The following is a 17,211-nucleotide window of genomic DNA, read 5'->3' on the forward strand; positions in this document are numbered from 1 at the left end:
GGGCTCCTCCCCACTTGGAATGTCAAATAATAAAAAGGCTGTCGTCTCCAGTTAGCCCGCGGATAGCTGAGCAAAGCGGCAGACGGCAGCAGCCGGCAGGCCGCCTGCTGATAATGTAGGTCAGATGACGGCCAGCCCGAAGCCAAGACGTGACGACGTCCAGCGTCAGTCGAGCGTTTCCGACGCGCTCGCCGCACACTCGGCTGCTTTGGACGCGTCCTCGTTCGTCGAGTGCACAGCTGGCTAAAATGACAATTTCATGCAATCTCCTCAAAATTCGGACTACATTCAAGTAAAGTGATAACATTTTTGCAATTGCAAAAGTAATTGATAATATTTCTTCACTATCGATTGTTTTGACACCTAGTTCAATTTGTAATAATGTGTGGGATGCTGAAGCATTCCCACATATGTTATTGGGATTTTTATTTTCGACACTTTTTTTGTCGCATAACAACTCCCACATAATATTTCCAATTTCAACTAGCTTCAAACATTCACACCTCCCGGGGTACACATATATATCGTCTGATTCCACATTACTTACAGTATTTGCACAATTTAACATTAAATACCAACTTTTCCCCATTCATTCTCAATGGGACAGACATTGAACTTTTTCTAAGTATCACTTTCCACACCCACTTCCATACATATAGCTTATCATCATTACCAGTACCAGTACCAGGTGTCTGATAGTTGGTAGAGTGCACTGTCCCGTAACCAGGAAGTTAGTTCATATTTATCATTTCATAATTTATCTCTCAATTGACTTCATAAGCATTCCACATGCATTCAAATCTTAGCATTCAGCTTTCAGCATTCCCACGCAATTTCTCCAGAAATTGCACTCAGTCTAGTTTAAGTAAGGAATGAAAATGAAAGGGTTTTTTTTTTTTTTTTTTTTGATCCAATTCATCAATTAAATCGACAAGATGGAATTCAAAGCACTAAGTGGACGCTACAATGTGCCGCCGTTATTTTTGCCATAAATAATTCATCTTTAATACTGCAGCAGCATGAGAACATGACTCAGGGACGGCACATAATGCACTGCGAGTGGAGTAAACAGACTTGTGATGCTCAAGAGTAGATAACAAAAAAAAATAAACAAACAAATAAATAATTCTCTATGGTGTCTGCCATCTTGTTGGGATTAAACTCTGCAGAATAGCGTTGCTTCACATTCCCGTGTCAGAAACGACGCAACACGATGAAATATTTCACGGGTGGGGGGGGGGACTGTCACACAAAAACTGCTACGAGTTACATCACACAAGCAGATGACGTAATCTGTCTTCGGTTCTGGCAGCATACAAAATTTTTTATTTTTTTTTAGGGGGTTCCAGATTTGACAAATAGTAAAAATGATAAAATGATGAAGTTTAAACAACGGGAAGCCAGCGTAGTTATACATGTCCAGGCTGCTCGGTACAATATGGCAAACCAATAATGACCTTAAAGCCAAATCTCACATTGTTTTTTAATTATACTAGATCAAATTCTAATTCAAAAGTTAAAGTCCTAGTACAAGATCAAAATATTTTAAGATTAAGTTGCAATTTTCACATGAAGTGGTAATTGTACGAGGGTAATCATTAGTATACAAAAATTCATTTTGAGGAGAATAGTCACAATTTACAATGAGTAAAGTCATTGTTTTATGAGAATCGTTACACAAAAGTCCACAAAATTCCAATAACAAATTCATCAGGTAATTCATTTAAAAAGTACATAAAATAAAATTAATTTTGGTCCTTTAACGCTTACAATTATAAAGATATGAATTAGAAGCGGAATATGTAAATATTTTACATAACTTTGTGCACCTTTCATAAAAATAAAAATAAAAAATCTACAAATATTGGTTGATAACTTGATATTAACCGATTTTTTTTTTTTTTGCCCATAATTTACATTACAACAAAAGACAAAAAATAAAGTATAAGCTAATATTGGCCAAATAAATTGACGGGCCGATTAATTTGTTGGGCCCTAGGAAAAAGTCCCAATAATACAAGGAAAAGGCTAATTTACAATAATTATAGACATAATTGACCAATGAGTGACTCGATTACAAAAAGTCATCGTTTAAAGTCATGAGTTGAATTTGTTCTGCATGTGACCACGCTTGTAACTCAATTTACTGCAAATCTAATCAATTTTCTTCACTCAAATGGATTGAAAATACCCTTAAGCCATCACATAGCAGCCCCCCCCCAAAAGACCACCATTTTTCATCACATGTTCTTTGCACAGAAAATTAGCAAGTCAAAGTAGCAGCATTGTATCAATAATTGCAAGCTACGGCATAGCACATACAGTACAATATATTCCTTTAGGGGCCTTTTTCAGGGGGCTCTGAGTGAGGGGGTGCTTTCCCTAGTGAACACGCACACACTCAGAGGTGCTGTCACGCTGCGAAGGTTTCAGCCTGCTGAACTTCTGAGAGGTCAGCGCAGGAATTTAGCAGGCCAGAGGAGATTAGTAATTGAGTAATGGACATGGTGACACGGACAATGAGGAGAGGGAGCGGGAGAGAGAGAGAGGGGGGCGAGCGAGTATGAAACATAATATATGAGTTGATTATCTATCTCCTCCTCCACATGACTGACCTTGGCTCGGCTGGCCCAAAACAAACTTTCCTGGGAATTAACAAAGAAAGATGAAGGGAAAAAAAAAAAAAAAAAAGAGCCTGGAAACAAGCCAGGAATATCAGCATGTTCTTTTCAGAGACTTTATTCGTATCAAATTAGAACTTTATGTCAAGACTTATTTTCTTGGCAAATTAACGATTGAATTCTCATCAAATCAGGCCTGCTTCAATATCGCATCAAAAATGGAGGACGAAACTTATGTTTAAAAAAAATAAATAAAATCCACTTACAACTTGCTATCTTCGTCAGGTTGATGATGATTTGTGTCGAGCGGTGACGTTCCCGAAATGAGGAATGGGCGGAGCTTGGCCCCTCGTTTCAATTGAAACTTTTCCCAGCAACCGTTTTCTTGAAATGACGCTTATTGTGTATTTATTCTAATGAAATTATTGTCAAATTGCAAGTTTATAACCACTCTATTGCTTTCAATGCTTCAACTTTCTCTACAATTAGGACTATTTAAATATTTATTTTAAAAATGATTTATTTTCATTTAAAATTATTTTCAAATTGCTACGTTTTCTCAGAAATGTATGCGCTTTTTGTCTCACAAAAAAAAAAAAAGAAAAAAAAAGAAATTTATGCGCTTGTTCTGGTAAAATTATGACTTTCTGTCACACATCCACTTGCCGAATTAGGACTTAGGACAAATTTTACTCTCAGAAAATTCAGATTTATTTTAATCTGTTGATTTCTCATAAAATTAAGACCTTACGCTCGGAAGAAAAATTGCAAATTATGCTTATTTTTGGTCAATTTTTTTAAATGTAAACAGAGAACATTTTACATTATCTAATAGTGATTCTTATTTTATTTTTTTTAAACATAACCGTTCTTTTTGTATTTGTACTTAAAATTCCGACTACTTTATTCAAGCAAAATGTTGTAATCTAATAATTTATATGATAAACATGAACAAATCCACAAGTCATTTGAGTCATTTTTCACGTGTGTCCGTCTCATTATACAAAAAAACGAATGAGAAGCTTGTGAAGTCTGCAAAAGCGGAGGGAACCGACCGTCGTTATTTCCACCACCTTTTGAAGTACACTACTTCCACTGGAAACATTTTTTTTTCTTTTTTAAACTGACACCATCCTAAAAAAAAAAAAAAAAAAAAAAAAAAAAAAAAAAAAAACTGGTAATAATGTACGCGCTATTTCAGCAATGGCGAGGAATTCACTTGAAGGCAGCGTTGCCGGCTAACGACTCGCTCTGCGGCCGGCACCAGCGCCACCTCCTCTCAATTATTGCTGCACCGACCAGTAATTTGCAATTTGCAAACATCGGACACAAGGCGAGGAAGCGCCGTCGCCGAGCTTCACGTTGTTTTACGCTCGCTCATTCAACGCGCAAAATATGGCAAAAAACAACAACAACAAAAAAAGACACTTAAGCTCAGCCGGTGCATCCCACGTGCCGGAATCAAACCCCCCGCCTCCTCCCACCCTTAGTTTAAAAAAAAAAAAAAAAAAAAAAAAAAAAATCAAAGGAGCAGCAAATGAATACAATCTCATTTCCTTCCCTACAAGCACAGTGTGGAACACACGTGCGTGGAACGGCGCCAGAACGTTTGCCACGGCAATCAATAGACGACTGCTGCAGTATCAGGCCTGTCAGTGTTTGTGTGGGTGCGTGTGTGTTAGCTGGGAGGAACGAGAGAGAGAAGGAGAGAAAGAGAGCGAGAGGTCAAGAAATCAAAAGTGATCATAATGGTGCATTAGCATAACGTGCTCCAGAAATTAGGGATGTGACGATAAGAGCAATATCGTGATATCGCGATATTAAAACTGCCACAGTATCGTCGTTGTCATGTTCATAATATTTAAAAGGAACACATCTGTAAAAAAAAAAAAAAAAAAAAAAAGTCAGGTTGATTTCCATTTGTACAGTTCTAGCACCCTCTAGTGGCTAGTTTATTCGTGCAATTTAAATTTTCATTAGGGATGTTTTGGCCTTCTATGTTTAAAATCTCAGATGAAGGGGAACCGAATTTGCTTGTGAAGCGATCAATGTGTGCTTGCCTTAGCAAGTAAGTGCCTCAATATTGTTATTAAGAGATTGTAGCTAGTTTATATGCATTGCAGTTATGTACAAAAACACAATATTGCGCTTTTTTTTTTTTAAGTATGAGCTCTCTTTTTTTATTATTATTATTTTTTAATCTGTTTGTGAACGTGTTGCACGAGCGTGCGCGACCAGTTTTAACGCCTGCATGGAGAGGCCCCAGTCGAGGGTTTGTCATAACGGCCCAGCAGCTTGGCACAAAAGGCTGTTTAAAGAGCGGGGGGGGCTCAACTGGTGGTGGCGGGGGGGCTGGTATACAATGAAGAATAACTGCCCCCACCCCTCCCCCATGGACTTTCTGGTTAACTCGTGTTGAAGGCGTACAAACTGAAAATTGAGGCCAGGTTGATAAGACGGCGTCATAAAAGTGGTTATCAAAGTTATGAAAGTCAACTTGTCACTCAAAACCGCTAAGTAAACGCAAGAGCTGCTGTTGTGTAATATGACATATGAAGAAGTGGCGAATAGCAACAAATATTTGTCAAAAACACTTGCGGTTCGGTTGATGACTGTCTACTTCAAATATTTACCGGTACACAAATATGACAAAACCAAGCGTTTGACTGGTTATTATACACAACTGCCTCCATCTTGATATGTTTATGCACAAAATTTTCTGCAGAAAAGTAAAATGTTAGTCTAATTAAATTACAGTCAATCTATAGTTACAATTTATTTTTTAATCTCACATTTTTATTACTTTGATACATAATCTTCTCAACAAAATATTTCTTCATCCCCCCCCCATATTACATATTATTTCGCATATCATTATTTTACTGTCAAATTACATTTACTCATTTCCCTAGTTAATTATTCTAACTTTACAAATTTTTGTGATATATCGTTTATTTTGGTGTAGTAAGGAGTCTTTTTCTCATACTTAATTTATCTCGTAATATTCCACCTGTTTTTTTTTTGACAATTTATTTTTCCATCACAAAATGGAGACTTTTATTATAAACTTTGTATTTTATTTCCTCATATTTTTTTCTTGAAATATTCAAAATGTTTTTTTCTCATTCACTTGGTTCTTTCTGTTCCTTGTAAATTACTTTTTTCCCCTCATCAAATGACTTTTTTTTTTTTTTTTTTTACTAGCATTTCAGTGTTATGTCTAATAATGTCTGGCAGTAAGTCTGTTACTCTCAATCACTTACTTTTTTTTATTATTATTTTTATCCCCCTCAACAAATGACTTTTTTTTTTCTTGTATTGACAATTTCTTAGAATTACTACTCTCGTAATAGTCTGACTTGTATGGTAATCTTTTCAAGCTGGCACTGCTGCATTCTATTTTTTATTTTTTGCCAGCTGTGGCTGCCTTGAAAAGGACCTGACCTTCGACCTTGTATGACAGAAGCAAAAAAAAAAAAAAAAAAAAAAAAAAAAAGCACAAGCGCAGTAGGTCACCGAGTGGTGATAAATAAAAAGGAACACGCAAAAAGAGCACGAAAGGCGGCGGGAGAGAAACAGGAACGGGCAGGAAATGACATCACCGAGTCAACCGGTAATCCAATTGTGGCGACTCGACTCGCTTGGATAAAAATGCGATTTGGTGCCAATGAAAGTACAAAGCCGCTGCCGTGCGTTTACAAGAGAATTGAGCCACTGACAACTAGCGTGAGCTAACCAATTTTGATCTTTTTTTTTTTTTTTTTTGGAAAACTTTTATCAATTTCAAATGTATTTATGCGCCGAACATCAACAGACATATCAACATACAAACCCCATAAACACGTCCAGAAGACTAAGAGAAAAAAAATAAACACATTAAAAATAAAAATGCAAAGACAGAAAGTGATAAGTCAATAAATGAATATGTATTGATCATTTTTAAGGTGAGCGCTTTGGGTACCTCACGATACGATACGATACGCGATACAAGGCTCGCGATAAGGATTATCTCACTATATGACGATACCACGATTAGCGATATATTGCTCAGGTAATAAATCCATGATAATCTATGATAAAACTAATAATAATAATAATAATAATAATAATATAAATAAATACATAAAATAAAAAAATCATAATATAATAAAAATCTAAGTACATAATAAAATATATATTTTATATAAAAATATAAATAAAATAATAATAATAATAACTAAAAATAAATAATATGTCATGATAATAATAATAAAAAACGAAGCTGATTTGTCTTCTTCGCCTGAAGACCTCCGTACATTTCCCCGCCACACTTATGAGGCGCTCCCCCTAGTGGCCCGCCAAGTAATTGCTCAATAAGTCATGAACAATGGAGCTGTTATAGTGGCTGTTTAATGTGAACTACAAATATCGCGATACTTGCGTAGGCGTATCGATAATCTACCGGGAGTATCTTGATATCAATATAATCGTCAGAATCCTAGTCCTCATGAACACCAAATGCGAGTAAGTGTGAACTTCCAAATAGCTACAAAAAAAAAAAAAAAAAAAAAAAAAAAAAAAAAAAAAAATGTAATTCCCCCTTTGCCGTGTTTACATGTTCCCACAGTGGCAAACTCAGCTTTGTGTTTCTCAACATCCCCCGAGGCCCCTCCCACTCCTGCTTGCTCGCTAATGTTTGTTTTTTGGATTACACGTTGCATCCGTAAACGGTCGCCGCTGACTCACATTAGCGTCACGGTGCAAAGTCAGCGCTCGGCGAAGGTCGCCAAGGCCTCTCTCCGCAGCTTTTTTGGGATCCGTCCACTTGCCCTCTCTCTTGTGTTGTCATACACAAGCAGAGAGCAAAGAAAGCTCCCGTTTACTGGATGCACTTGAACGCATCTCACCCCCACACATGCAAAAAAAAATAAAAAATGCTCTTCAAAGCGAGAAGGCCATGTGATGCAAGATGCTGCATAATTCATGCTAAGCCAGAAAGAGGGCGGAAATTGCTTTTTGGCATCATATCGTCTTTTTTTGTTTTGTTTTTGCCTTGTCATCATTTTTGCTCACAGGGGAGGATTCTTCTCTTTTTTGTTGTGTCCACATCAAATGTATTGGCTTGACAGAGTCTAAGATAGTTGACGAACATACGCGCACCAATAGGAATGTAAGATGACTTCAACATACGCCACGCGCTAATCATGGGAAAATATGTACACTTCTTTTTGTGTGCGTGACGATAACAGCAGAGCAGCAAATGGAATTTGTGTAATCGCTCAAAACGCCTCAAGATTGCCATCAAATGTTCTTTGGTTTTCATAGATCAGATATTATTCATGTCATATTTCCAAACATTCCCACTTTACTTTCATATTTTATGATCAAGGAGTCTACGATTTGATTTTTGTGTTATTTTTTAATATTTTTCTTGTAATCTTGCGACTTTATCCTTGCAAAAATTATCAGCTTTTGTAGGTGTTTTCATGTAATATTTTAAATCTTTGCTTTTTCCATAATACGACTTCAGTCTCAAAATATTATCGCAAAATCATCCTTCTCACAAGCTTGTGACTTTATTGTTATCAATGTACATTATTCTCGGAATAATAGGATTGTTTTTCACTCAGGAAGTTTTTTTGCAATATGTCAACTTTGTTCTAAAAAAAATTAAAAATTAGAAAAAAAAAAAAATCCAATTTCCTTCTCTATAAAAGTAAACATTTATATATACACACACACACACCAAATACTAGGTTCATTATATATATAAAAAATATAGCATAAATTATTAAGTTGTTGTTCAATTATCTGTTGGATTAATCAATTTTTTCCCCAAAAATTAGCAAATTAAAATGTATTTAATCATTTTTTTTGTATGGCAATTATTTCTAGGACTTGGGAGGGGGGGGGGGGTTAATGTCAGCTGATTAGGTTAAGTCAACTCCAAAAATTGCTAAAATAAAAAATAAATAAATAAATGCATGTCCTAGTGTGGGTGAATACCCGATAATCCCTAGCATAATCTATAGGATAATGAAAATGTCTGCATTGGACCTTTAAGCTTCCACTGCAGCAAGGGAGGGGGGGTGAGGCTGAGATATTGCACAAGCGGCCCTTTAAGTGATTACTAAATAATTGCAGCGCGTTAAAGGCCAATAAGACATTTAGAGGGGGAGGAATCATGTGAGCTGGGGTTCTTCTTTGTAGAGAGATGACACCCGGGGGCTCATAATGGGCATCGGAGCGACAAAGATGACGGCTCGTGTAAGCTGCAGCGGGGGCCATAAATAGCCATGTTTCTCATGAAAGGGAAACGTGATAGGCGCGCTTATTACTCAAGAGGAAAGAATGCAAGTAAACCTTGAGCGGAAGACTTCGAGTACAAACACGGCTTTCTTTGTGCCACGCTCGCACACATAAACAAGACAAGAGAATCGGCGACTAAAAGGAGGAGGGAGGGAGGGAGGGAAAGAGGAATGTGCATGCAGAGGAGGTCCATTAAAGTGCTGTTGCAATACAAGAGCCAAAACAAAAACATCAGTACAGTACAGGAGAGGAGAGGGAGACGCGGTTTACGAGGTCCCGACATCAATGTTTCGACATTGTGCCAACGCCAATTGTTTCAACTGCAAAAATACAGTCGGCTCCTGTCAACTGGTGACAAACTCAAGGCCCGGGGGCCATATCCGGCCCGTTACATCATATTTTTGGGGGGGACCACTAAAAGCAAATCGAGTATATCAAACTTTAGTTTTCTTGCTAAATGGATTTGTTTTCATTTTTGCCAGAAAATTTGAACCAAAACTGCAAGTTTGTGGGTCATGACTGATTTCAATGTACTCATTAAGGCCGCCGATTCCAGCCATTGATATCGACATGCATGGCTGACAGAACGTTTTTATGTGACTTGCATCATTTGCCATCCTCTCATATGACCATAATGTCTCAGTATATATATAAGGGATGTAACAATATCACAAATATCGTGATATCGCGTTATTAAAACTTCCACAATATATTGTCGTCGTCATGTCACGATATTAAAAGCAGCACATCTGTTAAAAAAGGGGGTTTATTTCCATTTGCGCATTTGTGCACCCTCTGGTGGCTAGTTTTTTAGTACAGTGTAATTTTCACAAGGCATGTTTTGGCCCTTCTATGTTTAAAATCCACGCTAACGGTCAGATGAAGAGGTGTATGATGTATCGCCAATCTCCCCACAATATCGTGACCTTCATATTGTGATATCGTATCTCGATGTTTGGATATATCGTTACATCCCTAATACATATGTTTACATTTTATTTTAATGCTTAGAGCGCATTAGAAATGTGTTGGTTAGTGAAATTTACACTTTTTATGTGAACTCAATTCGGCAATGTCGCTCGTTTACTTAGGTGCGTATTATACAGAGTGCTATGCTCACATCTTGCCGACTTATTTTTGCACTTGTATGTTTTGTACCGATCTGTACTTGAACTAGTCAGTCACAAAGCTCATCGTTATTTTGATGTCATCACTCTGGAGTGTTTGATGATGATGTAACCACGGTAGTTTGCTTTGTGAAATATTGAAGTATTTTTGTCTGGTCGATTGGGTCGGGCGAGTGCAGACTTTGATGTCTACGGCTGGCAGGAACAACACTATTTTACTATATTTAACACTATTTTTGTACTACATTAATCAAAGAAAAAGTGGAGATGTGACGCTTCTGCCTGGCAGTGACAATATGTCAAAATGTGATAAGGTGAAATACAATGAAGTAGTTTTCAGTGAATGGCCCTTTGAAAGAAACCATTGAAAATGAGTTTGATAAAACCTGTTTTCGCTGATCCTGACATACGACTCCAAGGTTCGGTGTTTATGGACGAGAGGCCTTGACATATGGAGCCAAAAGCATCAGTAGTCAGTGAGTGTCAGTTTGTTGTGGCAAGTCTATGAATATATACGTTTCATGTTTATTTTGTTAACATTTGTTCAACAAAATGACTAAAAGTGCTATGTCAAACATTGAACACCTGCGGAGAGATTACAATCCATTCTAACTAGCTTCTGTAGGCTACATTAAGTTAGCTAATGATGTTTACTTTAGCCAACGGTTGTGTTAAGCTAGTTCTGCTTTGGAGGAGAAACATTGTGTTGCCAAGTGTGACATGAGACCAAACTTTGGCCATTCTCTCTTTTACGCACTCCTATCGGGAAAAATCCACAAAAGATAAGAATGTACAGGACAAGTGTCCTACGTACGCCGTTAAAGTCCCGACATACGACTAATTGATGCCCAATTTTGTGAATGGGGCAAAAATAACACCAGAGAAGGTGGTCGTTCGTTCCGACATACGACGCAAAGGGGAGTCATTCGTTTACGACGTCGAGGTCTGACGTCACTCTACGTACGTTTCATGTATGCACAGGCGTATGTTTGTGACAGACTACGCCGTGTTGCGACTTACGTACAAAGCCATTAAACATAAAACTGTACATCCGTCGCTATCACAACCATCTGCAAACCATGCAACGCAATCACAGCGATTGTGCAATTTCCTCCCGACGAACGTCCACAAAAAAAAAAAAATGCATTCTGCATGTTTTTCAAGCGCAGTACGGGATTGATTCCCACGCCGAACGCTCGGCAAGTGCACACGCAGCACAATGGCGAGGAAAAACGGCGAAGCACACGCCGCCAAGCCAACTAATTAATGCACTAAATATGCCAGGGATCGGAATGAAGCAGGGAGGGAGGGAGGGTAGAGGAGGAGGATGGGGGGGTGGGGGGTGCGCTGGAGACAATTAAAGCCGCCGCTGATGAATAAATATTCGCCCCTTACCTCTCCGTGGGAGACTCCGCGTCCCTGGGGAGTGTCCTCGGGTAGGAAATAAAGTTTGGAGCTGGACAAAAGTTGCCTGCTCGTCCTCTCCTCCCAGAGAAGCTGCAGCTCGGCGACGCACACGGGCTCGTCCGGCTTGCAGCGCACCAAGAAAAAGTCCCCCAGCGACAGGATCCGAACCTCGGCGTCCCCGGCCCGGCTCGCGAATTTGAAGGCTTTGTAGAATATATACGGTCCGTGTAAGCCGCAAGACGAGCCCACCCACTGTGGAGAGAAGAGAAAAAACAACACACAAAACAATCAAGAACACAGGCGAATAAACGCAGCGGCTAAACAAACAATGTCACTCAACGCTCGCCTGCTGTTTATTTCCCCCCCTCCGCATGCTAAGCTATTCATAGCCGTTAAACGGACGCCGACGTTTTCAGTTTTGACACGGATGCGACCGACGCCGAACGGATGATAAATGTCAAAGTTTGGCGGCGGTGGCGCGTTTTGGATGCGAGTCGACCTCGCCGGAGGGGGCAAAGATTAAAAAGCGGGCTAAAAATCCGACGGGCTCCACGGCGGTTTTTGTTGTTGTTGTTTTTTTCTTTGAAATTATTATTACCTTGAGTGAGTTCGGCTCCATCGCGACGTTATGAATTGATTCAACTCAACACGCTCTCCAAACTTGCTGGCTTGAATGGATCGCCGCAGGTCCTGGAAGGTGCACACAGCGAGGGACTACAAAATAGCATCTGTTATACTTTGAAGAGCCATTTTAAATGTGTCGTTTCTACTCAATGTGATGTGGTTCAAAGTATGCTGGCAGTTTGATTCGTTATGTGGTGTTTTTTCTTTAAACTGCTCATTTTGTAGTCTTGCTATTAACATCCACGACAATGCAAGCGCGATTTCACGCCAAAATCGGGACATTTTGTAATATACCCTACTCGTTTTAATATTATTCTACTTAATAACACTGAACGTGACTCACCGCAATTTATCCGCCCGGAAAAACCTATTTGACGTCGATTATACACGTTTTTATAGCGCCGCCCGTGTATGTGCCTTCCAGGACTTGCGTAAAAGAGAGCGAGTACGAAAGCCCATTTCTCACATAATGACGTGCACGCGCACACACATCGACAAGCACACGCGCACACACACAGTGGATGCCAACAAGAAACAATGTTACATGAAAGTTAATAAGCCCATCAAATGGTTCCTCAAAAGGCAATGAGAGACACGTGATTTTCCGCCTCTTCTTTGCTTTTTTTTTTTTCTCTCACCACCAATGCAACGCGTTTGATTTTATTGTCCTACCAGGAAATAAACGGCTTTAGATTTGCTGCAACCTCTCGGTTGATTAATTAAAAATTAAAAAAATTAAAAAAAATCACTCATATGAAGATTTAGCACACCTATTTCTTAATCCGATCAATATTAAGGCCAAATATAAATATACCCGAATACTAATAATTTTTCCTTTATTTTTATGTCGGATATTTGTGTTTTGATATTTATATAACCCATTGGGAGGCGTGTTGCCTCTTTATTATAGTTACGGGATATTGTATTGGCTAATATTTATTGATGCGCTACTCACTATGTCCACATGACGGCGCTGTTTCTCTACAAGTCATGCACACGCACACAGGAAACTGGCAATGTGGATTATGCAACATGTTTTTTTTCATCCGCCTTTGACATAACTTGCTAGATGGATGGATGGATGAGAAATATCTTGTTTTGACATGAATTTAACACTCCATCTATGTATTTTTTATTTTTTTTACATCATGGTGTTATCTGCAAAAGCTGGAAAAAAAAAAGTAACAAACCTATTTTTTGACAAAGAGTGGAAGGATATGTTTTCAAGTAAAGGAAAAAGTCGACACGGAATAAATTCTCAGGTAGCGATAACCTGAAAAATCTACTTAAGTACTGTACAGCAACAAATGTGTTAACCTATTTATTTTTTTATTTTTTTACGTATTCATATAACAAATAGGAGGAATGTAACGATATCCAAATGTCACAATACAATAATTATCACGATATTGTGGGGAGGATGGCGATATTTAAAAAAGGTCACAATATTGTAAAAAAAAAAAAGAGCTCATACTTTAAAAAAAAAAAAAAAAAAAAAAGCAATATTGTGCTTTTGTACATAAAGTTATGTTAATATTATGTTATGTTGTTAATGCACGCACACATTGAGTTCCTCCACATATTGACTTGCTTCACAGGCATATTACAATCTCCTTCATCTGACAATTAGTGTAGATTTTCAACATAGAAGGGCCAAAACATCCCTAATGAAAATTAAACTGCAGGGAAAAAAAACTAGCCAGGAGAGGGTGCTAGAACTGCACAAATGGAAAACAACCTGATCTTTTTTAACAGTGTTACATTTAAATATCGTGAACATGACGACGACGATATTGTGGCAGTTTTAATATCACGATATCGCTCTTATTGTTACATCCCTAATGACAAGCAAATAAAAAATAAAATAAAAAAAACACACACCACAAATCGATTCAACCTTTGACCTCAGACATTATAAAAAAAAAAAAAAAAGAAGTACATTAGTATGTTTATTGACATTTAGACAGTAAGTTGAAAATGACTCGGGCAATTACGCTATTAGACTAACGAATCGTTACTTCGCAGCACTGGTCAAAGACGACCGCAATAAATTCCTGCCGAGCGTGCGTCCGATGCAAGTCCTCTTAAGCGTTATCTGCTCTTGATTTCCCTCACTGCCATCGTGGCGGCTCAAATCGATGGGCCTTCGTCAATGTGAATGGCGGCCTCCATAATGAACTGGCCCACCTTGCTTAAATCGATGGCACCACTCCAGCGTGTCGCCGGTCGAAAAATCTACGTGCGGATATTGACGGGGGGGTTATTAGAGACAGGGGGCGGGCTTATCTGGGAGTTTTTGGAAGCGGAAAAAGGGAGCTTCACTCCTCGCCAAGTGAATGAGAAAGTAGCGAGCGGCCTTTAAATGCAAGCACACATGGGACTCTTACCTCAGGCTCATGCGTTGCTAACAAGGCTGCTTTTATTGTTGCTGTTCTATTTTGATATATTTGGGAGGTTGTTCTTTGCAAAAGGCGACAAAAAAAAAAAAAAAACACGAAAAGACACGTAAATAAAAGACGCTCATTGTGGAAGACAGATCAATAAAATGTTTTGCACTTTTTTTTTGTAGACTGGAGACACGATAATGAGCCTGAGCATTAAGGTTTGTTTTCCAACTAGGGATGTACCAATATCGTGGTTTTCTTTTTTTGGAGAAAACGTTATTTTCATGATTCATGCTTGCATTCTAAGGAATTTTATTTTAATCAGGATTAGGGTGACAAATTAAAGTTTCAATTTGTAGGTTTAAAAGGTAGGGGTGATGGTTTTAAACAGGCAAGCGTTTCAAAGTAAGGTTTGAAGGCAAAATTGGGGTTTCAAAATAAGTAATTTTCAGCCAGTTAGGGTTTCAAGGTAGAATGTGAAATCTGGGTTCAGTTCCAAGATAGGTTTTCAATCCAGACTTAATGTTTCAAATCCAGGGTTTAGGTTAGGGTTTGAAGTTGGACTTTCAATTCTAGAAAATGGGTTGCAAGCAGGGTTGCAAGACAACGTTAAGGTTTCAAATGAGTGTCGTAAGATTGGGTTAGGGTTTTTCAAATCTGGGTTGTGTTCTAAGTTAGCATTTCAAGAACATGTTAAATTAGAGGTTCAGATTAGGGTTCCAAGAAGTTAAATCTGGGTAGGGTTAAAAAAAATAAAAAATGCCGGCTAGTGTGACAAAGTTAGCATAGCGGCTCTCGAGGACCGAACTTGGCCACCCCTGGTCTAACATAAACCAAAAAAACAAAACAAAACAAAAAAACGTGTAAACACGTTTTTGGGAGTGAATGACAACGTATTAAAAACGTTGTTACACGTTTTTGGGCTTGAATGAGTTAATGACTATTTTCCTCCATTTTACCCCAAGGGACTGTCCCACTATTTAAAGGGAGCAACCTATTAATTCATTTATGTACACAGCAAAGTGAACCAATCAACATCTGTGGCAGACCGAATAATCTTTAAAAAAAATAAAAATAGAAATGTTTGATCGTTGCAGTCAGTGTCAATTACAAAGTACAATTGTGAAGAATTAAGAGATTTTTGTGCCATTTAGATATGAGTTGTATGAATGGATTAATTAATCACAGTATACAAAATGGCGTCAACCTGGATTGGCTGTTAGCTAGCAAATGCATGTAGGCCACGTGTAATTTAGCAGAAGATAACCGGCGATCACGTGAGCGATGCGCGGCGACGACTAATTTTAGCCTCTTGACTCATTAGAAAGCGTCGTTCCATTTCTGGGTCCAATTAGACGAGCGCGAGGGGCCGCTTTTAATCAGCGCTCCAGTTTTGTCGGCGACGCTTATTTGTGCGCCTCCTGCGGGGCGTCGCAGGCCGCAGCTCATACGTGCATGCGGGTGATGCCCGCCACCCAACATCAAAAAAAGACCACGTAGCTAAATACACACACACACATACAGACACTCGCTCGGCTTGCTGCATAATTTACGGCGCGATGTGACCTCAATCACAGCAAACTGTCATGCACGCGGGAGGGAAAGGCAAATGTTCGGCGCCCGGCTGCCATGACAATGAACGACACGCGGCGTGAGCGCGGTATGAATTCGCACGCGTCACATTGGATCACGTGAACGAGTGACGGCTTTTATTGAGTATTTCAAAAGATGAATTAGGGTTTTGAAGCCTGGATTCAAGTTTCAAATACAGGTTAAGGTTTCAATGTCAAGTCAAGTCATCTTCAATGTGGGGTTTCAGACCTGGATTAGGGTATCAACGTTGGGTTCAAGTCCAGGTCTAGTGCTTCTAAAAAGGGGTAAGATTTCAAAGTAGAGTTTCAAGTCAGTCTTAGTATTTCAAAAGATGGCTAAGGTTTTAAAGTAAAAGAATCCAGGCTTCAAATTTCAAATACAGGTTGGGTATCAAGCCTGGATTGGGGTTTCAAGTAGGATTCGAGACAAGGTCGCCAGCGTGCTTCAAAAATGGGTTAATATTTAAAATCGGGGTTTCAAAGTAGGGTTTTAAGTCTGGGTTAGTATTACCAAAGATGGTTATTGTTTTAATTAAAGTCAAGTTTGAAGCCTGGATTCAAGTTTCAAATACAGGTTAGGGTTTCAAAGTGGGGTTTCAAACCTGAGTTTTAGATTTTCTGTGTTTAGTTTTGTATCTGGGTTAGGGTTAGCCGCTGATTTCAAGTTCGGGGTTCAAGCGTGGGTTAAGGTTTCAAACACAAGCTAGAATTTCAAACCAAAGGTTTGAAGATAAAGTTAGGGTTTTCCTAGGATGGGTTTAGTTCCAAGTTGTACTTTCAAGTTTAGATTTCAGTTCAGTTAAAGGTATCAAACACAGGTTAGAGTCTCAAAAAAAAAAAAAAAAAGTTTCAAGACAAAAGTAGGGTTTCAAGTCTAGGTTGGGGTGCAAAGTATGGTTAGCTTTTCAAGTCAGGGTTTGAAGACTGAGTTAGGGTTTCAAGGTAGGATCTCAAGCCTGGGTTAGGTTGTAAGTTGAAGTACGATTTGCAACCAGGGTTAGTCAGGCTTTTAAAGTCAGGTTCCAAGATCGGGTTAGGGTTTCAAGCCTTGGTAAAAGTGTCAAATAAATGTTATGCCCCCCCCAACCCATCTCTGAAGTCTACATAATCTTCACTGTGTTCCTGTTTAAGCTGAAGTGATTGGCCAACCAACCAAGCCGTCTCGTTA

At 38.7% G+C, this 17,211-nt stretch overlaps 1 protein-coding gene across 2 annotated transcripts in view; it reads right to left on the reverse strand.

The window, feature by feature from the left end:
- The window catches only part of arid5b (AT-rich interaction domain 5B), an 88,310-nt gene extending 75,753 nt beyond the window's left edge, over window positions 1-12,557 (reverse strand). Inside the window, exons 1-3 of one of the 2 annotated variants that reach the window (XM_077494524.1) lie at window positions 12,411-12,557; window positions 12,042-12,133; window positions 11,432-11,695 (exon numbers count right to left, since the gene is read on the reverse strand). In XM_077494524.1, coding sequence (XP_077350650.1) covers window positions 11,432-11,695; window positions 12,042-12,062 — 285 coding nt within the window. In that variant the 5' untranslated portion in view covers window positions 12,063-12,133; window positions 12,411-12,557. Of the gene's footprint in view, window positions 1-11,431; window positions 11,696-12,041; window positions 12,158-12,410 lie in introns of both variants that reach the window. The other variant, XM_077494523.1, reaches the window with a different exon arrangement.
- Window positions 12,558-17,211: the final 4,654 nt, after the last annotated feature.

Source organism: Festucalex cinctus, chromosome 14, assembly GCF_051991245.1.
Source record: "Festucalex cinctus isolate MCC-2025b chromosome 14, RoL_Fcin_1.0, whole genome shotgun sequence".
In the NCBI taxonomy this organism is placed as follows: Eukaryota; Metazoa; Chordata; class Actinopteri; order Syngnathiformes; family Syngnathidae; genus Festucalex; species Festucalex cinctus.